This window comes from Budorcas taxicolor, chromosome 2 (genome assembly GCF_023091745.1).
Source record: "Budorcas taxicolor isolate Tak-1 chromosome 2, Takin1.1, whole genome shotgun sequence".
Classification (NCBI taxonomy): domain Eukaryota; kingdom Metazoa; phylum Chordata; class Mammalia; order Artiodactyla; family Bovidae; genus Budorcas; species Budorcas taxicolor.
The window spans coordinates 45,021,947-45,044,864 of NC_068911.1; the positions used below are offsets into that span (position 1 = coordinate 45,021,947).

At 38.9% G+C, this 22,918-nt stretch overlaps 1 protein-coding gene across 1 annotated transcript in view; it reads right to left on the bottom strand.

Annotated features, from left to right (window-relative positions):
- Positions 1–22,918, bottom strand: part of HERC2 (HECT and RLD domain containing E3 ubiquitin protein ligase 2) — a 243,661-nt gene that overhangs the window by 59,257 nt on the left and 161,486 nt on the right. Inside the window, exons 58-67 of the mRNA XM_052636055.1 lie at positions 17,441–17,552; positions 15,717–15,798; positions 15,467–15,610; positions 13,978–14,068; positions 13,512–13,689; positions 13,243–13,324; positions 12,993–13,164; positions 12,115–12,259; positions 10,946–11,171; positions 1,391–1,562 (exon numbers count right to left, since the gene is read on the bottom strand). Coding sequence (XP_052492015.1) covers positions 1,391–1,562; positions 10,946–11,171; positions 12,115–12,259; positions 12,993–13,164; positions 13,243–13,324; positions 13,512–13,689; positions 13,978–14,068; positions 15,467–15,610; positions 15,717–15,798; positions 17,441–17,552 — 1,404 coding nt within the window. The remainder of the gene's footprint in view (positions 1–1,390; positions 1,563–10,945; positions 11,172–12,114; positions 12,260–12,992; positions 13,165–13,242; positions 13,325–13,511; positions 13,690–13,977; positions 14,069–15,466; positions 15,611–15,716; positions 15,799–17,440; positions 17,553–22,918) is intronic.

A 22,918-nucleotide genomic window follows, 5' to 3' on the forward strand; every position in this document is an offset into this window, starting at 1 on the left:
ATCTACCTCTGCTGGATGGCAGAGTCAGGGGGCAGGGCAACTGCTTACTGAAGGGTTCCCTCATTATTATAGGATGACTATAAAAAGAGAGCTTTAGAAAAATACTGACTATTACTACTATATATCTGTTGCCTAAAATACTTACTCCTGATCTTATTTACTGAACGACCATAGTGATAACAGGTGAAAAACTGCCAACATAAAAATCAGACCAGAATAAGCCTCTGGATTTCTCTGAGAAATCTTGGTTGTTAAGAGTCTAAGGATAATTTGGGTTTTTTTGTTGTTAGGTCACTAAGTCATATCCAACTCTTTGCGACCCCATGGGCAGCAGGCACACCAGGCTTCCCTGTCTCTCACTATCTCCTGGAGTTTCCCCAAGGTCACATCCATTGAATCAGTGATGCCATCCAACCATCTCATCCTCTGTTGCACTCTTCTCCTTCTGCCTTCAAGCTTTCCCAGCATCAGAGTCTTTTCCAGTGAGTTGGAATCCACATCAGATGGCCACAGTATTAAAGCTTCAGCATTAGTCCTTCCAATGATTATTCAGAATGTATTTCCTTTAAGATACTGGTTTGATCTCCTTGCTCTCCAATGGGTTCTCAAGAGTCTTCTCCAGTACCACAGTTCAAAAGCATCAAATCTTCAGTGCTCTGCCTTCTTTATGCTTCAGCTCTCACATCTGTACATGACTACTGGAAAGACTTTGACTATAGCCTTGACTATATGGACCTTTGTTGGCAAAGTGATGTCTTTGTTTTTTAATACACAGTCTAGGTTTGCCATAGCTCTCCTGCCAAGAAGCAATCATCTTCTAACTTCATGGCTGCAGTCACCATCCACAGTGATTTCGTGTTTACTGTAAGCCAGATACCAAAGGTGCCTCACACAAGCCAGTGAAGACTAAATGTCCTCTCAACGACTAAGTTAGCTTTTAGTTTAAATGAATGTCCCTAAGTATTTATTTCTATTCATCACATACATAACCACAATACAATGACTGATGGGCCATTTATTTAGTCTGCATGAAAACAGCAGCAAAATGGAGGAAAAGACAACATTATCAAACATCCTCCTTATCAAGAGTGAAGGAAATAACTGTCTTAAATATTACTGTATATAAGCATCAACTAATTCTTCCCCCCAAAACAGGTATAAAGCTTATTGGCCATAAAGAATAATGAAAATGTTCTTCAACTTGATTTTCTAATTCATATTTCAACCTCCATTAAAGAAAAGCATAAAGATACTATCATTCACTATCAAAGGGTGTATGACCTAAAACTCACAGTATTTAAAAACAGTAACAAACATTCTCCATCAAAAAATGACAAAAACCTAAAGTTTACACAATTGTGGGATGTCAAAAGCTAGCAAACAAGCCTACCTGGCATACATGATTTGCAATGCTGTAAGTATATGAGACAAGGCCTGTTGTTTGGCCAGATTTCCATCTAATGATAGGAGAATCTTGGCAAGAGAAGGGCGATTTGGTTTAGAATTATTTGCACCACTGATTTTATTACTGGCAGGAGAAGAATCAGCATCAGAAGGCACACCTGGAAAAGTAAAATAAAACTGAGTTCAATTTTTAAGATCAGAGTTTGCTCTGTTTCTATAATTTGACCTTTCCATTTCATTTCAAAGCACACTGCAATCTGCATTTTGCTATTTCACAGATTAAATATTAGTTTCACTAATAATCTCTCATAGTTTAAAAACAAACATCTATAGCGAAGGTTTGCTATAACTACAAAACTATGTAAATGCTTTTGCGAAATGTACTTACAACAATTTACACTATACATATATAAGCCATGAAAATACTATGATAACGATCTATATTTACTTATCGACGAAATGTAAAGTAAAACAAAAAATCCACAACAATGGTGAGAAGATAGTATGTTCACCATATACAGTGTTAGCAAGTTCCAGCTCACTGCCCTAAGAGTTCCCAGGTCTGAACACAGGGAGAGAACCAGATGGAGCTGAGTGGTCTCTGGGAGAAGAGGAGGTTGAGCTCAGCGCCAGGGAATCCAGTGTGGCCAAAGTTCACAGGACAGGATAAGAGAGGGAAAAGCTGCACAGAGAGTGCCCTGGAGATGCAGGCATTCTCACTCATAAGACGCCCACATAAATGGGCATGACTCAGAGACAAAGAAAGAACTTGTATGAAAGGACTAGGAGAACACAGAGGTCCTGGCTACTGCCTGTTGCCATCAGCTAGAGGGAAGACCTCATAATTCACAAGGCACTAAGTAAAATACTCAATGGTAGGGAATTATTAGTCCCAGAGTAATATCAGCTCTGAATCCACTTAACAAATCCAAAACAAAGACCCAAGGGGATCAAACTGTTTTGAGAGTAATTTAACTGTATGTAAGCTCAAGAAGATTCATTATACGCACAAGAATCTCCAACAACATTCACAATGTATGGCATCCAGCTAAAAGCTACCATGTTGGAAGAAAGGCAGGAAAATACCACTCAACTCAGAAATAGGAAGAAAAATCAACTGATCTAAACAATCCAGAATTGACATATATATTACCATCAGCAGACAACTTAAGTTGAAATACTTATTATATCTGTATTCCGTATGTTCAAAAGAGAATCAGAGACATGAAAGATAAAAAAAATACTCAAATCAAATTTCTAGAGAAGCAGCTAGGATGTCTGAGATTTAAATAGTTTGGTAACATTAACAGCAGATGAAAATGAAGCAAAGACGAGTGCATGTGAAGATACAGCAACAGAAACTATTCATGTGAAACACAGAAAAAACAGTTTAAAAATGAACAATGTCATTTACCTGTGGAACAACTTGAAGAGTCCTAATACACATGGAACTAGACTTCCCAAAGGTACACGGAAAAAAATTTTTTTGAAGAACAGTGACTGACAATTTTACAAAATGGATGAAAACTTAAAACCCAAAGATCTAAGAAGCACAATGAACCACAAGTGCTTGAATCATGAAAATAAAAACCAGGGAAATAAAAAGAAAATCCTAAAAGCAGTCTTAGATAAAAGACATGCTATGTACAGAAGAACAAAGGTAAGAATGACAGCAAATTCTCAATGAAAACAATTCAACCTAAAATTTTACAGTCAGCTAACATATGGTGCAAACATGAAGCAAAATAATGCCTAGTTTAGCCATAAGAAGCTGAAAGGAAGAATCGCAGATCTGAGCTGACAAGACATAAAAAAAGAATTCCTTCAAGCAGAAGAAAAGTGATTCCAGATGGAAAAAGGATCTCCACAAAGAAATGAAGAACACTGGAAAGAGTAACTTTGCGAGTAAATATAGAGATATTCTTTTCCTATTACTTATCTCATTTAAATAGATAGCCTGATGTTTAGAAAGACTAGTTTAAACAACTGTAACATTTACAACATAAAGAGAAACGCATAACAAAAGTAGCACTGAGACCAGGAGGGCAGAAGCAGAGTGTGAGGCACACACTGCACATGAAACAGTGTGACCCCACCTGCAGGTGGCGATGGTGCAGTCGCTGAGCTGAGTCCAGCTCTTGCGACCCCATGGACTGTAGCCTACCAGGCTCCTCTGTCCATGGAATTCTCCAGGCAAGAATACTGAAGTGGGTTGCCATTTCCTTCTCCAGGGGATCTTTCCCACCCAGGAATCGAACCTGAATCTCCTGCACTGCAGGCAGATTCTTTACCAACTGAGCTACAAAGGAATCAGCTAAAGGCAGACTATGATACATTAAAGGTGCATAATTCCTAAAACAACCACTAAAATAACACAAAAAGTTAGAGTTCAAAGAAAACAAAGAAGAAAATACAACATCAAAAAGAACAATTAACTCAAAGAAAGGCAGAAAAAGAACAGAAAAAACAATAAACAGCTAGGACTAACATAATACAAAACAAATAGCAGGATACTAATTGAAAACAAATACATTCATAATCACATTAAATGTGAATGAATGAAATGTGAAAGACCCCAATTGAAGAGTCGCAGAGAAAAAATTAAAAAGCAAAATCCAACTATATGTTGCCTACCAGCAAGTTTTTTTCAGTAGGTTAACAGTAAAAACAATGGAAAAAATATATCATAGTTTCTCATGTACCTATTTTCTTATCAGTCAAACTTAATTTCAAAGCAAATGGATGAGAGGATAATCTGTCATAATGATGTCAGTGTCGATTAATCAAGGAGAATAAACATCTACACTAGAAAATTAGGAAGACCCTAAGCCAATGACCTAAGCTTCTTAGAAGAAAAGAATAAAGATTAAACATCAGTGAAACAGAAAACAGAAAAACAATGAAGGAAAATCAAGGAAACTGTTGGCTTATTCTTTAAAAAAACTTAATAAAACTGATAAAGCTATAGACAAACTGGAAAGAGAAGATACAATTACCAATATAAGGAATGAGCAGTAACACCACTACAGAGTCTACAAATATTAAAAGAAAAATAAGCAAACACTGAGACCAACTTTATGCCAGTAAGTTAAACTTCCATCAAAGACACAAATCTTACTACAAAAGAAACAGCTAGCCCTAAATCTTAAAGGAATTAAATTTGTGGTTTAAAAATACTGTACAAAGAAAACTCAAGGCAAAGACTGCTTCACTGATGAATTCTATTGAAATAATACCAAATCTATACAAAGAAGAAAACTAACAAGAAGGAAACACCACTTCATTCTGTGAGGACAGACAGACAGAGACATTAATAGAAAACTATAGCCCAGTATCTATCATGAACAGAGAGGTGAGTTCTTAACTGGCTTTGTCTTTTTTTTTAAAGCAACTAGAACAAAAAAGGAACAAAAAGAATAATCCTTATGTCAAAAATAAAGCTGAAAAATATATAAAACTGGGCTGTCATGGTAGGCTGGCCACAGAAGACCACTGGCCTTGTGGGACTGGCTTATGTTTAACAGTCCACATGAGAAGCTAAGAGTATTGTATACAAAGACTCTTGGATGTTCTTGGATGAATCCCTACAAACGCACCATACAGAAGGTACATAGTACAGATTACAAATGAGAAGCTGGGTACAGTTAAAACAGAACCAGAGGTTATAAAATTAGAAGAGCAACTTCAGAGTGGTTAGAAGAGGTGATTTTTCAGGCTGAAAATGAATTAAGTCTGCAAGAAAAATGGTGGAGTGGAAAACATGCGAGTCCTCAGTGGAAGAGCCTCCTGCCAACCAATGGAAATGGATAATATAAACATTAAGTGACTAGTGTCTTCATGAGAAACTATATAGTCAAAAACAGTTATACTAAAAATATTTTCATATTCATCTATGATCAAGAAAACTGATATATAACATATTTAGGACACTTGATAAAACGGATGATTATGGTACCAGGGGCTTGTGAATCAATTTTTGATTTATAGAGCAGCTATTCAAATTACTGAAGAAGCTAAAGTTGAACGGTTCTATGAAGACCTACAAGACCTTTTAGAACTAACACCCAAAAAAGATGTCCTTTTCATTATAGGGGACTGGAATGCAAAGGTAGGAAGTCAAGAAACACCTGGAGTAATGGGCAAATTTGGCCTTGGACTACAGAATGAAGCAGGGCAAAGGCTAATAAGTTTTGCCAAGAGAACGCACTGGTCATAGCAAACATTCTCTTCCAACAACACAAGAGAAGACTCTATACATGGACATCACCAGATGGCCAACACCAAAATCAGATTGATTATATTCTTTGCAGCCAAAGATGGAGAGGCTCTACACAGTCAGCAAAAACAAGACCAGAAGCGGCCTGTGGCTCAGATCATGAACTACTTATTGTCAAATTCAGACTTGAACTGAAGAAAGAAGGGAAAACCACTAAACCATTCAGGTATGACTTAAATCAAATCCTGTATGATTATACAGTGGAAGTGAGAAATAGATTTAAGGGAACAGATCTGATAGATAGAGTGCCTGATGAACTATGGATGGAGGTTCGTGACATTGTACAGGAGACAGGGATCAAGACCATCCCCAAGAAAAAGAAATGCAAAAAAGCAAAATGGCTATCTGAGGAGGCTTTACAAATAGCTATGAAAAGAAGAGAAGTGAAAAGCAAAGGAGAAAAGGAAAGAAATACCCATTTGAATGCAGACTTCCAAAGAATAGCAAGGAGAGATAAGAAAGTCTTCCTCAGCAATCAATACAAAGAAATAGAGGAAAACAATAGAATGGCAAAGACTAGAGATCTCTTCAAGAAACCTAGAGATACCAAAGGAACCTTTCATGCAAAGATGGGCTCGATAAAGGATAGATGGTATGGACCTAACAGAAGCAGAAGATATTAAGAAGAGGTCGCAAGAGTACACAGAAGAACTGTACAAAAAAGATCTTCACGAACCAGATAATCACAATAATGTGATTACTCAACTAGAGCCTGACATCCTGGAATGTGAGGTCAAGTGGGCCTTAGAAAGCATTACAACAAACAAAGCTAGTGGAAGTGATGGAATCTCAGTTGAGCTATTTTAAATCCTGAAAGATGATGCTGTGAAAGTGCTGCACTCAATATGCCAGCAAATTTGGAAAACTCAGCAGTGGCCACAGGACTGGAAAGGGTCAGTTTTCATTCCAATCCCAAAGAAAAGCAATGCCAAAGAATGCTCAAACTGCCACACAATTGCACTCATCTCACACGCTTTAGTAAAAGTAACGCTCAAAATTCTCCAAGCCAGGCTTCAGCAACACGTGAACCGTGAACTTCCAGATGTTTAAGCTGGTTTTAGAAAAGGCAGAGGAACCAGAGATCAAACTGCCAACATCTGCTGGATCATGGAAAAAGCAAGGGAGTTCCAGAAAAACATCTATTTCTGCTTTATTGACTATGCCAAAATCTTTTACTCTGTGGATCACAATAAACTGTAGAAAATTCTGAAAGAGATGGGAATACCAGACCACCTGACCTGCTTCTTGAGAAACCTGTATGCAGGTCAGGAAGCAACACTTACAACTGGACATGGAACAACAGACTGGTTCCAAATAGGAAAAGGAGTACGTCAAGGCTGTATATATTGTCACCCTGCTTATTTACTCATGAGTACATCATGAGTAATGCTGGGCTGGATGAAGCCCAAGCTGGAATCAAGCTTGCCGGGAGAAATATCAATAACCTCAGATATGCAGATGACGCTACCCTTATGCCAGAAAGTGAAGAAGAACTAAAGAGCCTCTTGATGAAAGTGAAAGAGGAGAGTGAAAAAGTTGGCTTAAAGCTCAACATTCAGAAAATGAAGATCATGGCATCCAGTCCCATCACTTCACAGTAAATAGATAGGGAAACAGTGGAAACAGTGTCAGACTTTATTTTGGGGGGCTCCAAAATCACTGCAGATGTTGACGGCAGCCATGAAATTAAAAGACGCTTACTCCTTAGAAGGAAAGTTATGACCAAACCTAGACAGCATATTAAAAAGCAGAAACATTACTTTGCCAACAAGTTCCATCTAGTCAAGGCTATGGTTTTTCCTGTGGTCCTGTATGGATGTGAGAGTTGGACTCTAAAGAAAACTGAGCACTGAAGAATTGATACTTTTGAACTGCAGTGTTGAAGAAGACTCTTAAGAGTCCCTTGGACTACAAGGAGATCCAACCAGTCCATCCTAAGGGAGATCAGTCCTGGGTGTTCAGTGGAAGGGCTGATGTTGAGACTGAAGCTCCAATACTTTGGCCATCTGATGCGAAGAGTTGACTCATTGGAAAAGACCCTGATGTTGGGAGGGATTGAGGGCAGGAGGAGAAGGGGACGACAGAGGAGGAGACGGTTGGATGGCATCACCGACTCAATGGACATGGGTTCGGGTAAGCTCCGGGAGTAGGAGGCCTCGTGTGCTGCAGCTCATGGGGTCGCAGAGTCAGACATGACTGAGCGACTGAATGGAACTGATTCAAATTACTTCAAAAATGATATATTTTTTTTAAACAGAGAGATTGTGGCAAGATTTGGAAGTTAACTAGAAAAATCCCATAGATTTTCAACACAGAGACCATATTTGACAGGTGAAGTATTTTTAGTAGTATATTCAACACATCATTTAATTTTTCATTGTGCAAAAAAAAAACAAACACCAGAAACGGTACTTGTTATTTAAACAAATTTATAGGTCACTGAAGTGAAGTAGTAAGAAAGAAACCCATCAAATTAGAATTTGTTATACACTGAGAAAACTAATTTGGTATGTGAAACATTATTTATAGGAGAAGTTCTGGCCATTTGACTTTAGTCTTCTTGATCAAACAAAGTACAGCAGGAGAGAAAGAGAGTTTCTGCAAAAGAAGAGACACTAAGAGTTCTTAAGTTTACCCAACATACAGACTGGCTTGTATTCAAAACATCTGGTTGTATGGTTATAACTTCAAGCTGGAATCACTAAGTAGTTGTCACTAATTTTCAATATGAATGCAGCTGGGTATCAAACAGAAGATAAATGCTATTAAAAGAATGAAGCGGTTTGGCAAGTTTAAGGTTATACAAAAATAAAATTACTTATGTCCTCAATTGTACATACATTTATATATAGAACTGAATGAAAAAGAAAATAAAACCTATGAAAATTTGAGAGATGTAGCTAAATCAGTGCCAAGACAGAAGTTTATAGTACTAAAAGTTTACACTAGACAAGACAGTCTCAAATCAATAATCTAAGCTCTCATCTCAAGAAAGTAGAAAAGAATAGAAAATAAACATAAAGCATGCATAAAGGTGAGAACAGAAACCAATACCACTGAAAACAGACGAGAGAAAATCAAAGAAATGAAAAGTAGCAAAATCAAGTGGGGCGTATTCAAGGTATGGAAGACTAACTCAAAAACCTGAATGTGAATACTAAAATGGCAGATTTTACTTGTAACAGCCCAAAACTGGAAGTAATCCAAATGTCCTAAAAAGAAATGTATTTCTACACACTAATAAGGAGCAACTTGACTATTTCTAGAAAGGACCAAGGAACAAAAGAAATTTTTTAAAATACCATTTATAACAGAATGAACAATATGAAATATTTAGGGATAAATATGACAAAAGATATGCAAGACCTGTATACTGAAACTATAAAATATTGCTGAGAAATATTAAAGACATAAACAAATGGAGAGAAATAGTATACTTGTGAGTGGGAACATTCAATACTGTGAAGCAAACCCCAAACTGATCTACAGTCAATGTAATCAAAATCCCAAGTAGGTTATTTTATAAAAACTCACAAGATGATTCTAAAAGTTACATGGAAATGCAAAGGGTCTAGAATACCCAAAACATATTTGAAAAAGAACAAAGCTAAAGAATTACCAAAGCCTGAATTCAGTCTTTTATAAAGCTATAGTAATCAAGACAATGTGGTATTTGCATCAAAATACAAAAACAAATCAACAAAACACATCTGAGAATCCAGAAATAGACCCACACATAAACAGCTGATTTTTTGGCACAAGTACAAATTCTTCCAAGACAGAAAGGATACTGTGTTTTTGACCAATGCAACTGAAACAACTGGATATCCAAATACCAAATATAAATTTCAATTCATACCTCACACCATGTATGAACTTTAACTGAAGATCAAGCATACACCTAAAACTATAGAACTTTTACAAAAAAACATGGGGAAAGAATCTTTATGATCTTGAGTTAGGTAAAGGTTATTTAAATACAACACCAAACTATGATTCATAAAAGATAAAAATGGATAAACCAGACTTCATCGAAATTAAAATCTTTTGCTCTTTAAAATTTACCTAAGAGAGAATGAATAGACAAGTCACACTGTGCAAACTAAATATCTGATGAAAGACTTGTATACAGAATACATAAAGACTGTTCAAAACTCAACAATAAGGAAACAAACAACTTAGGTTTACATACAGGCAAAGATATGAATAGACACTTAAAACATAGTAAGACACTCAACATCATTAGTCATTAGCAAAATGCAAAGTAAAATTACAGTGATGTAGCACTATACATCTATAAGAATGGGTAAAATTAAAAACTGACTACATCAAATACAAACAAAAATATGGAGATGCTGGAGCTACAGAATAACCACTTTGCAAAACAGTTTGTAGTTCTTAAGAAGATAAACTTGTATCTACCATACCAACCAATCATTCCTCTCCTAAATACTTAGCCTAGATAAACATAAGTGTATGTGTCCATATAAAGACTATACACAAATGTTCAGAGCAAGTTTATCTGTATAGTCAAAGTTAAGAAGCAACAAAAAAGTCCATCAACAGGCCAACTGATGTATCAACTGCAGTATACCCATAAAACGTTAGCCAACAATTAAAAAAGAATGAAATACTGATACATGCAACGTGGATGAATTTCAAAATAATCATGGTGAGAGAAAAAAGTTAGGTTAAGAAAAAAGTACATACTATATGATTCCATTAATACAAAACTCTAAAATGGCAAACTGATCTACAGTGACAGAAATGAAGTCAGTGGTTGTGGAAAGCAGGGATGGGTCTACTCAAGGGTAGTATACACATTGGTTCATTATGTCGACTGATGATGCTCTCACAGGTGCACATATATCAAAGCTGATAAAAATTAGTCTACACGTGTTGGATTGTTTTAATATGTAGATTATATTACATTCATACATGTATTCACTTCTGAATACATATATGCATTCAGCTCTGAATAGAGCTGTTGAAAACACCAAATGCCTAAACTTTAAAGTCCCTCTGTCTGCACACATGCACAGCATTGCCAGAGCTGTCCTGATCACAAGAACCAGCACTGTACTTCCTCCAGTTTTCATTCCAGCATAAATCATAGCACAGAGCACCGTGATGACTCTGAGGCTATGGTTCAGAACGTAGGTAACTCGGTGCTACAAACTTTAATCTGGTAGCAGTATTAAACATTCCACCTATGACATTCTATCTACGCAGAAGGATCTTGTATAAAACATGGATCTTGGTTACCTAAATAGGAAGCACCTAAAGGGTCTCTTGCAGTCTGGAAGAGGACAGGCTCGTGAACAGAGGGTGTTGCCACATCAACGGTTGTCCATGCCACGCTGTGAGAAGACCCGCAAGCTACTCGTGTGATCTTCTGCCCTTCTAAGCCTTGCACAAGCGTGGGCTTCCTATTAACTGTGGTTGTGCCATTGCCCTGTTGGCCATGGTCATTGTCACCCCAAGCGTATACCTGTTAAGGGGATAAAAATAATTTTTCAACATTTCAGAACATTCTTTAAGTTCACTTCAAAATTCTTGCCGAGTGCTTCCCAGATAGCTCAGCTGGTAAAGAATCTGCCTGCAATGCAGGAGACCCTAGTTCAATTACTGGGTCAGGAAGGGACCCGCTGGAGAAGGGACAGGCTACCCACTGCAGTATTCTTGGGCTTCCCTTGTGACTCAGCTGGTAAAGAATCTGCCTGCAATGCAGGAGACCTGGGTTCAATCCCTGGGTTGGGAAGATCCCCTGGAGAAGGGAAAGGCTACCCACTCCAGTATTCTGGCCTGGAGAATTCCATGGACTGTATAGTCCATGCGGTCGCAAAGAGTCGGACATGACTGAGAAACTTTCACTTTCATTGACTTAATATCAATCCAATGAATTCATCTATATACTGTTCTTAGAAGCAGGAAGTTCTCCTCTTCGACTAAATATTGTAACATTTTTTCCTTAATTTTGCAAAGAGAAAATGATCCAAAAAAATATGTTTACTTTTCAAGGGATTTTCTGCTTTCCAGAATTAGGAAGTATAATTCCTTTTTATTTCATTCTGATTGAAGTATAATATGCTGATTTGCTGTCATAAATGAATTTCAAATTATATTATCTATGAGCCTGTCACAGGACAGCCTCTTATGGTGGAGGAACAAACTCTTATCAAGGATAACTTCAGTTCTGAAATGAAATACATACATTTCCCTATCAGACATTACAGTGGGAAAGCTCACTACTTTATAACCTGCATTAGTCAGCAGTCTTTCCTGGATGCCCTCACTCATGCTGACAGTTAGGCAAATGTACACAGGAACACAGTACACATAGCCCACCCTTCTGGTTTTCCAAGTACCAAGACTCACTTCATTTTGTCACAAGTTACACTATCAACATAAGATCTTGTCACGAGCTCCCTTACCTGTCCCGCATCAGTGACCGCCAAGCAGTGCAGGGCCCCAACAGCCACATGCACAATCTTCTTCCCTCTCAGCCCTTCCACTACCTGTGGTTTCCGCACATGCACATCTGAGCCATGGCCCAGTCTGAAATAGTCCCCCTTCCCCCTGCAAGGAATCAACAGTGAGCATTTTAATACATGATTATGGTCTGGCAATACCCCACAGCAAAATACTCACTGCCACAGCACTAGAGCCAGCTCAATGACAAGACACACAATGCCCAAGGTCTTAGAAATTATAAAATGGTATACCATTAATTCAAAATAATACATTAATTCTGCTAGCAAGATCCCTAATGTGTGTAACAGTATTTAAGTTACTGATGTAGATTTCATATAGAGACTGAAAACATGACACGCAACCTCAAATGGCTCTTAAAAGATCTCTGCAGTGATTCTTCCCCAAGCTGCCGCTGAGTCATGATGCTAAGACCAAGGCCATCACACTGTCTACCCATGGTCCGCTGGATATTCCACCTTTTTCTGATTTAATAATCTTTCACTGGAAACACACATGAACTTTTTCAGGGATCTAAGAAATCAGAAATCTGTTTTCCACATATGTGATCACTAGGCTCCTTGCATGGCAAAAAAAGCAGAAAAAACCCTCTACACATACTTCATCTAAATAAGAAAGACAAGCTAGGCCAAAATTTCTCCAGTGTTCTTTTCTAAACAACCCAGTTATAATTGGATATTTCTTCTTATAATATTGTCACTAATCCCAACTCAAAATAAATAAAAGGACAAAGATGCCTGGATGAGCAAGAAAATAAAGGTGTCCCCCTCCGTGCAAGCCCCTGAACAGACACACTGGTGGGTGACAGGCATTTACGTACCATGTCCAAACTACACCCGACTTGGTGAGGGCCAGGGAGAACTGTGCTCCACATTCGATCTGGCACACCCCTTGTCCATTAAGTCTCTCGATGTTCTGGGGGATGTTACAGCCTTCACTTCCTCCCCGGCCCAATTTTCCAAAGTCACCATCACCCCAGGAAAATACCAAGCCTAAGTTTAAAAATATACACATCAGGCCAGCATCTCACAGCATTCCTCCCCCAAAACGTGGAGTCAGACAGGACTTACCTTCATCAGTCAGAGCCAGGGTCTGTGCATCTCTACTTCCACATGCCACTTGGATTACTCTGTGACCAAGAAGGACTTTCACCTACTCAATTACAAATTTAAAAACAGAATCAAGCACAGGCACCAAGAAAGCAAGGGAAATTTTTCCCCACAAAATGAAAGCCAATACTGCACATATCTTTATGAACTGTCCTAGACTCGGAGCTTATCTTCTCTGGAAATCAGCAGATGGGAAGCTTTCTGTAAGCAACAAAAATATGTATAATCACCATTTTGGGCTTCAGTTGTGTTGTGTTATCCCCATGTCCCAAGCGGCCGTACTCTCCGAGACCCCAGGTGTACAGTTCACCACTGGAAGTGAGGGCCGCACTGTGTGAGCTCCCACAGGCAATATCCCGGATTCGCTTGGTTTTCAGGGCCTCTATCAGCCGTGGCTTGTCACAGTTCCTAAAGCAAGATTAAATAATATTCCCTATCATCAATCTAGCCTCTTTAAAGAAGGGGAAAAAAGGACATCTACACTGATCCACATTTAATCAAGACAGTATCTTTAGATTGACTTAATTATCAAACCTTAGAACATGTGAGGCAAATCACATTCAGAGATATTTTTTAAATGTATTTTTAAGTTTCTTTTGCATAAATAACCCATCCTATTCAATTTTTTTTACAAAAATTAAGCATTCATTATTAGTAACAGTTTTTCATTAGCAAAAATGAAGAAAATATTCTTACATTCTACTGAAGTGTCCAAGTTTGCCATCATCACCTTCACCCCAGGAAAACACTTTGCCATCGACAGTTAAAGCGGTAGCGTGCCGTCCACCTGCAACATTCACATAGATAGAGGCTGCTAAAGTTGGTTTAAAAAAAGTTAACAGCATAACTACCTCTTGCTTGGCACACAGTATGTGTGATTATCTGTCAAATGAGTAAATGGGATCAACATTCAAGGATGACAATTATATAAAATAAATGAAAATTTCTACAAAGTTTAAGTCCTAGAAAGGAAGAAGCAGCAAAATAATGCTATTTTTAGCATTATTAAATTTAATGGGGTTGCTATATTAAATATATAAAAGATCAAAATTCAGATGGAAAAAGTAAAACTAAGTTCATTTGCAATTAGACAAATTAGCAAGTGTTGATGGTATTCAGGCTTTTGTGAAATGCATCTCAACAATGAAATTACTAAAGCAAAAGTACCATCAATTGCAATAAAGGCATTATCCTCACTCTTCCCGAAACAATCAGCTCACACTCTTTCCTCACCATGGCACATTCTTTCACTCCATCCATCCCAGCTCAGAAGTGAAGGGTGTTTCCTCTCTGTTACCAGCTCCTAGGATCCAAGACCCCCTTACCAACAGAGCCCACATGATCCAAGGCAATGTGCTCAGCTAAAAACAATGTTTTCCACACTCTTTCACCCAGAGAGGACAGTGACAAAGATGTGACTAACGAGTGAGGCTTCCAGAAAAACTCTTTGAAGGGGCAGAGTGGGCTTGAGGAAATGCTTATGTGCTCACCTGTAGCTGCAATGGGGATGGACAGTAACCCAGTGCCCCTCACGGGTACTGTAGCTGCAACACTATCCCTCCCCCTCACCTCCAGACTTTTCCAGAGGAGAATGGTAAAACATGATCTTGCTCAAGGCACTACTGTTCAGATTTTCTGTTATATGGGGTTAAATCTAACCCTATTCAGTATAAATACAAACTCAGTTTGTATCTAATTCGGTTTCACTCCTCAGAAGCCAAGCACAGTACTTTAAAATAATGCTCTATATGTTTCCTGAATTGAAGCAGTGAGACTGTTTAAAAAATGACCCTTTCTTGTGGCTAGAATTTATAGACACTTGAAATCTGATGAAACTTACAGGCTATGTTTCCAAAAAATAACACGTATTTAAGCACAGAACATTATTACTGCAATCTTTTATGAACCTGAGACCACAGTTCAAAATTAAAAATCCCCTCCTTTGGAGGGGTACGCCCTACATGGCAGAATACCAATAACCCCTGATCTCCAAAAAGTCTTGTGTAACAAAAATAATTAACTCTAGACCATCTGAAGTTTTACATTACCCAATTTTTACTTCTATTAATGAGTAGAACTTGACAGAATGCAAGGACACTCTAGGGAAAACTGTTTAAAGCCCCAGTTAATTACAGAGCCTGAGCAGCAGGCTTGTCTGAGCACAAGTGTCAATTCTGGCCTCTACCTGAGTGAACAGCCACCTTCTTGACCACGTAACTGCTGAGAGCTGTGATCTGTCGCGGGATGGGCACTGTCCCACTGGAGATGCCCAGCCCCAGCCGGCCATTTGTGGCTTCTCCACAGGCATATACTTTTCCTTCCACTGTCACTGTAAGAAACAGGAGTAAGGAAGAGACTCACTTTTTGTGACACAACAACTATATGTTTAGGCTTCAACATCATTTAAAACTTTTATATTATTTGAATAATCATACCTGCAAACAAACTTTTAGAACCACCAGCCACCTGTACTACATTCAAAGCTGACAGTGTCTCAGAGAATGATGGAACTTTTATCTAAAACAAAATTTTTTAAAAAAGCAAAAGAAAAAAGAAAATTTTATTTACACTTTTAAAATTACAAGCAATCATATTAAATAGTACAAAGAATTTACCTGGTTACACTCTTCAAAGAATCTCTTGTCTATTACAGATGCATAAGCATTTTAAGAATGAAATGATATACTGGAATTTACTTTAAAATAAGTAGGGGTGAGGCTATGTAGAAAATAAAGACAAAAATGTGACCATCCACAACTGCTGAAGCTGGTACAGTGACAAAAGGACCAAGTCTCTATTCTGTCTACCAGGTAGGTACATCTGAACATCTCCATAATAAAAGGTGAAAAAAAAAAAAAACATACTTAAAGATATAAACAAACATTTGGTAAACTATATTTTATTTCAAGTCATGTCCTTCTCATTCTTGTTAATTCTGACTTCTCTAAGAAACTATTAATATATGCGTAAATTTCCCATTAGAGATGAATGTGATTTAAAATTACTCAAGCCCCTGTAGAAAAAGCCTTTTATGATGCCCATATGTCATAAAGTATCAAACAGTCAACGGAAGAAGGACGCTCTTCATCCCAACTATGAAGCACCCATCTGCCTTTCGTGTGTAAACGCCCATGTGCACACAGGACCCTCTAGACAGCTCACTGTAATAGGAGAAGTGCCCAGAGCTCCTAGGCCCCACACATCTCCAAACGCAGCACAGCGGCCTCAAAAACAAAGGGAACCCAAGGCTGCTGAATTATATAGGATCATTTTCATCATACTAGAACCATGGTCTCAAAATGAATGAGTTCTAACTTTCCGTTTCAGTGTCTCAACAACGCAAATAACAGGGATCTTACAATGAGGTCTCGTGAAATACTAAGTAGTGTCTGTGCTAAGTTGCTTCAGTCATGTTCAATTCTCTGTGACCTTATGGAATGAAGCTGCCAAGCTCCTCTGTCTGTGGGATTCTTCAGGCAAGAATACTGGAGTGTGCTGCTATGGCTTCCTCTAGGGGATCTTCCCGACCCAAGGATTGAACCCGCATCTCTTGGGTCACCTGCGTTGGCAGGTAGGTTCCTTACCAATAGCACAACCTGAGAAACCCAAGTAACAGAGATGCTCAGTCAAAAAGAAACTGTTTCCAGACACTAAACCTTGGAGGAATCTATTCTGTGCTGCCTTAGTTCAGGGCCACAGGTGAATTCAACTCAAGTTCAAATGCATATGTTGTCGTTCCTACTCTTTAAAATATAATTATAGTCTACAATTTTCACCTCTACGCTTGTCAAATGTTTTCGGAAGTGTATCTTCTAGTTTATAAAACAGCAATAATGCAACTATACCTAACATGCACCAAGGACATGTTTTCCAAGGACAGAGGCATCTTAGAACCTAAAATGATAATGTCTATGAGTTCATATCAAGAATTACTTAAGAAAAGTCCATTTTAAAAACAATATATAAAAGGTATAATGTATGGTAGAAATCAAACCAATATTGTAAAGCAATCATAAACCCTTCAATTAAAAATAAATAAAATTTTAAAAAACACACATAAAGGGGAAAATCATTATAAAAACTTTTAGAGGCCTGGCTAATTCTGGGCCTGTGTCCAAACAGTGTGGGGTGGCGAGTGCATGGGGTGTCAGGCACACACCTTGGAACCCTTCAGACCTCCCAGCTGGTCCTTGTCGTTCAGGCCCCACACAAAAACTTTGGTTCTTATTGTAGCTGCTGATTCCAGACCTGCTGCCTTCCTTCTAATAAGGCTAATCAAAGTAAAAAAATAAAACAGAAACAGAGGTTAATCACATAGTAATTTTTTAAATAAAGAGGAAACAACCTAAAGCACACAGTTTGCTGGTTACTATCAAACACACTTAAAATTTTGCTATAACTAAACAAAATCCGAAGTATACACAAAAGTTAGTGGTACAGAGGGTCAAAATGTCTACAAACCAACATACTACCTTTCCTTACTAGAATTTAACTTTAGCTATTTATCCTGGTGGAAATCTTTCTAGGAGTTGTTATTGTTGTTTAGTTGGTAAGTCCTATCTGACTCTCTGCAATCCCACAGACTGCAAAGGCTTCCCTGTCCTTTACTATCTCCCAGAGCTTACTCAAACTCATATCCATTGAGTCAGGGATGCCATCCAACCATCTCATCTTCTATCATCCCCTTTTCATCCTACCCTCAATCTCTCCCAGCACCAGGGTCTTTTCATATGAGTCAGCTCTTCAGATCAGGTGGTCAAACTACTGCAGCTTCAGTTTCAGCATCAATCCTTCCAACGAATATTCAAGGTTGATTTCCTTTAGGATTGACTGGTTTAATCTCCTTGTACTCCAAGGGACTCACAAGAATCTTTTCCAGCACCACAGTTGGAAAGCATCAATTCTTATGCACTCAGCCTTCTTTATGGTCCAACTTGCACATCTATACATGACTACTGGAAAAACTATAGCTTTAAATAGACGGACCTTTGTCAGCAAAGCGATGTATCTGCTCTTTAATATGCTGTCTATGTTTGTTGCTTCTATCTTGGCACATCTGTACATGACTACTGGAAAAACTATAGCTTTGAATAGACGGACCTCTGTCAGCAAAGCGATGTATCTGCTCTTTAATATGCTGTCTATGTTTGTTGCTTCTATCTTTTATATTCATGACTTCACTCACCATCAGCTGTGATTCTGGAGCCCCAAGAAAATAAAATCTGTCACTGTTTCCACTTTTCCCTACCTATTTGCTAGGAAGTGATGGAACTTAACGTCATGATCTTTTTTTTTTTTTGAATATTGAGTTCAAAGCTAGGTTTTTCACTCTCCTCTTTCACCTTCATTAAGAGCCTTTTTAGATCCTCTTAGCTTTCTGGCATAAGAGTGGTATCCTCTGCATAGCTGAAGTTGCTAACATTTGTCCCAGTAATCTTGATTCTAACTGTGAATCATCCAGCCCGGCATTTGGCTTGATGTACTCTGCATATAAGTTAAATAAGAAGGGTGACAATATACAGCCTTGTCACACTCCTTTTCCAATTCTGAACCAGTCTGCTGTTCCCTGTCTGGTTCTACCTGCTGCTTCTTGACCTGCATAAGTGTTTCTCAGAAGACAGGTAAGGTGATCTGATATCCCCATCTCTTTAAGAATTTTCCAGTTTGTTGTGGATCCACACAGTCAAAGGCTTTAGCACAGTCAATGAAACAGAAGTAAACATTTGTCTGAAATTTCCTTGCTTTCTCTATGACCCAATGAATGTTGGCAATTTGATCTCTGGGTCCTCTGCCTTTTCTAAACCCAGCCTTTTCTAAACCCAGCCCAGTTCTTGTTTCACATACTGCTGATGCTTAGCTTGAAGGATTTTGACCATTACCTTGCCAGCATGTGAAATGCAACTTTATGGTAGTCTGAACATTCTTTGGTGCTCCCCTTCTTTGGGATTCGAATGAAAACTGACCTTTTCCAATCCTGGTGCCACTTCTGAGTTCTCCAAATTTGTGGGTATATTGAATGGGCACTTTCATAGCATCATTTTTTAGGATTTGAAATAGCTCAGCTGGAATTTAATCACTTCCACTACTTTTGTTTACAGTGATGCTTCCTAAGGTCCACTTGACTTCACACTCCAGGATGTTCAGCTCCAAGTAAGTAACCACACCACCAGGGTTATCTGGATCATTAAGATCATTTTTGGATAGTTGTGCATTCTTGCCACCTCTTCTTAATCTCTCCTGCTTCTGTTAAGTCCTTACCCTTTCTGTCCTTTACCATGCCCATCCCTGTATGAAACGCCCGTGGTTCTTCACTTTTCTTGAAGAGATCTCTAGTCTTTCCCATTCTATTGTTTTCCTCTATTTCTTTACAAGGTTCACTTAAGAAGGCTTTCTTATCTATGTTTGCTATTCTCTGGCACTCTGCATTCAGTTGGGTATACTTCCATTTCTTGCTTGCCTTTCACTTCTCTTCTATTCTCAGCTGTTTGTAAAACCTTCTCAGACAACCACTTTGCCTTCTACTATTTTTTTCTTTGAGATGGGTATTGGTCACTGCCTCCTATACAATGTAGCAAACCTCGGCCCACAGATCTTCAGGCACTTTGTCTACCAGATCTAATCCCTTGAATCTATTCATCACCTCCACTGTCTAATCATAAGGAATTTGATTCAGTTCATACCTGAATGGTCTAGTGGTTTTCTCTACTTTCTTCAGGTTAAGCCTGAATTTTGCAATAAGGAACTCATGATCTGAGGCACAATCAGCTCCAGTTCTTGTATCTTGCTAATGGTATATAGCTTCTCCATCTTTGGCTGTAAAGAATAGAATCCATTTGATTTCAGTATCGATCATCGGGTGATGTCCGTACGTAGAGTTGTCTCGTTATTGGAAGAGGGTGTTTGCTATGACCAGCATGTTCTCTTGACAAACCTGTCAGCTTTTGCCCTGCTTCATTTTGTAGGACTTCCCTGGTGGCTCAGATGGTGAGGAATCCACCTGCGATTCAGGAGACCGGGGTTCCATCCCTGGGTTGGAAAGATCCCCTGAAGAAGGGAATGGCTACCCACTCCAGTATTCTTGCCTGGAGAATTTGATTGACAGAAGAGCCTGGTGAGCTAAAGTCCATGGGGATGCAAAGAGTCAGACACAACTGAGTGACTAACACTTGCAGAATTCTTCCCTGTGTTGTTAAAGAGGATGTTTGTTATGACCAGTGTGTTCTCTTGACAAAACTGTTAGCTTTTGCCCTGCTTCATTTTGTAGTCCAAGGGCAAACTTGCCCTGTTACTCCAGGTATTTCTTGACTTCCTAATTTTGCATTCCAATTTGGTGTTAGTTCTAGAAAGTGTTGTACGTCTTCATAGAACCAGTCAATTTCAGCATCAGTGGTTGGAGCACAGACTTGGATTACTGTGATGCTGAATGGTTTTGCCTTGGAAATGAACCAAGATCATTGTATTAATTTGGAGATTGCACCCAAGTACTGCATTTCAGACTCTTATTTACTATGAGGGCTACTCCATTTCTGAGGGATTCTTGCCTATATTAGTAGGTATAATGGTTACCTGAATTGAATTTGACCATTCCCATTCATTTTATTTTACAGATTCCTAAGATGTCGATGCTCACTCTTGCCATCTCCTGCCTGACCACATCTAACTGACCGTGATTCATGGACCTAACATTCCAGGTTCCCATGCAATATCGTTCTTTATAACATCGGACTTTACTTTCACCACCAGACACATCCACAACTGAAAGTCGTTTCTGCTTTGGCCCAGTCTCTTCATTCTTCCTGGAGTTATTTTCTGCTCCTCCCCAGCAACATAGTGGACACCTTCTGACCTGGGGAGCTCATCTTCTGCTGTCATGATCTTTTTGCCTTTCATACTGTTCATGCAGTTCTCAAAGCAAGAATACTGGAAGGGTTTGTCATTCCCTCCTCCAGTGAACCATGTTTTGTCAGAAATCTTTGCTATGACCCATTTGTCCTGAGAGGTCCTGCACGACATGGCTCTTAGCTTCACTGAGTGATGCAAGCCCCTTAGCTAGGACAAGGTTATGATACATGAAAGGGCTTCCTAGAAACTAGGAGACAGTGTATAATTTTCTTGTACACCAAGTTGACCATGACAGCTTTTACAGCAATTACCACCCATCACCTTAATATAGCTACTATAGAGGTAACTGGAGAGAATGCTGGTTAAATGGCTCTAAGAATCACCACCAGGACTGCCACTGTGGCCACATCCCTAAATCCAGACCTCTGTTTGGTCATATTTTTTCCCAAAATAAATAATAAAATGGATACAGTCATATGACGTCCTACGTGCTCTAATACAAGCACATGTCCCAAGGCAAAATGCAATTTTCTTCCTTTACACCCTCTGTCCACTGTGTGGTCAGCTATGCTGGAAGTCCCAACCTCCATTCTACCAGGAGAGGCCTGCCCCAAAACCCAGGGCTCCTGAAGCACAGGCAGCTGGCTCCTGCCACCTCACTCATTCTATCTTCTGATATGCCCTCAACAGGTTAAAAGTTTGAACAACAAAGCCCACAAATTCTTCAAAATAAAATGAAAATAAAATTGAAAGAAATATACAAAATAAGTATAATGGCAAAACCAGCAAGTGATGTTCATCAGTTAGGTGTTAACTATACTGTTAAAAGAACTTAAAAACGGATATTGTCACTTCCAATTTGGGTATGTCAGTGTTAACCATACTGTTAAAACTTAAGAAAAATGGATATTGTTCCTTCCAATTTGTTGTACATCATAAATCAGTTCAGTTCAGTTCAGTCGCTCAGTTGTGTCCGATTCTGCGACCCCATGAACTGCAGCATGCCAGGCCTCGCTGTTCGTCACCAACTCCTGGAGCCTACACAAACCCATGTCCATTGAGTCAGTGATGCCATCCAACCATCCCATTCTCTGTTGTCCCCTTCTCCTTGTGCCCTCAATCTTTCCCAGCATCAGGGTCTTTTCCAGTAAGTCAGTTCTTTGCATCAAGTGGCCAAAGTACTAGAGTTTCAGCTTCAACATCAGTCCTTGCAATGAACACCCAGGACTGATTACCTTTAGGATGGACTGGTTGGATCTCCTTGCAGTCCAAGAGACTCTCAACAGTCTTCTCCAACACCACAGTTCAAAAGCATCAATTCTTCGGCGCTCAGCTTTCTTTAGAGTCCAACTCTCGCATCCATACATGACCACTGGAAAAACCATAGCCTTGAAAGACAGACCTTTGTTGGCAAACAAATGTCTCTGTTTTTGAATATGCTATCTAGGTTGGTCATAACTTTCCTTCCAAGGAGTAAGCATCTTTTAATTTCAGGGCTGCAATCACCATCTGCAGTGATTTTGGAGTCCCAAAAAATAAAGTCTGACACTGTTTCCACTGTTTCCTATCTATTTGCCATGAAGTGATGGGACCAGATCCCATGATCTTCGTTTTCTGAATGTTGAGCTTTAAGACAACTTTTTCACTCTCCTCTTTCACTTTCATAAAGAGGCTCTTTAGTTCTTCTTCACTTTCTGCCATAAAGGCGGTGCCATCTGCATATCTGAGCTTATTGATATTTCTCCCGGCAATCTTGATTCCAGCTTGCGCTTCATCCAGCCCAGAGTTTCTCATG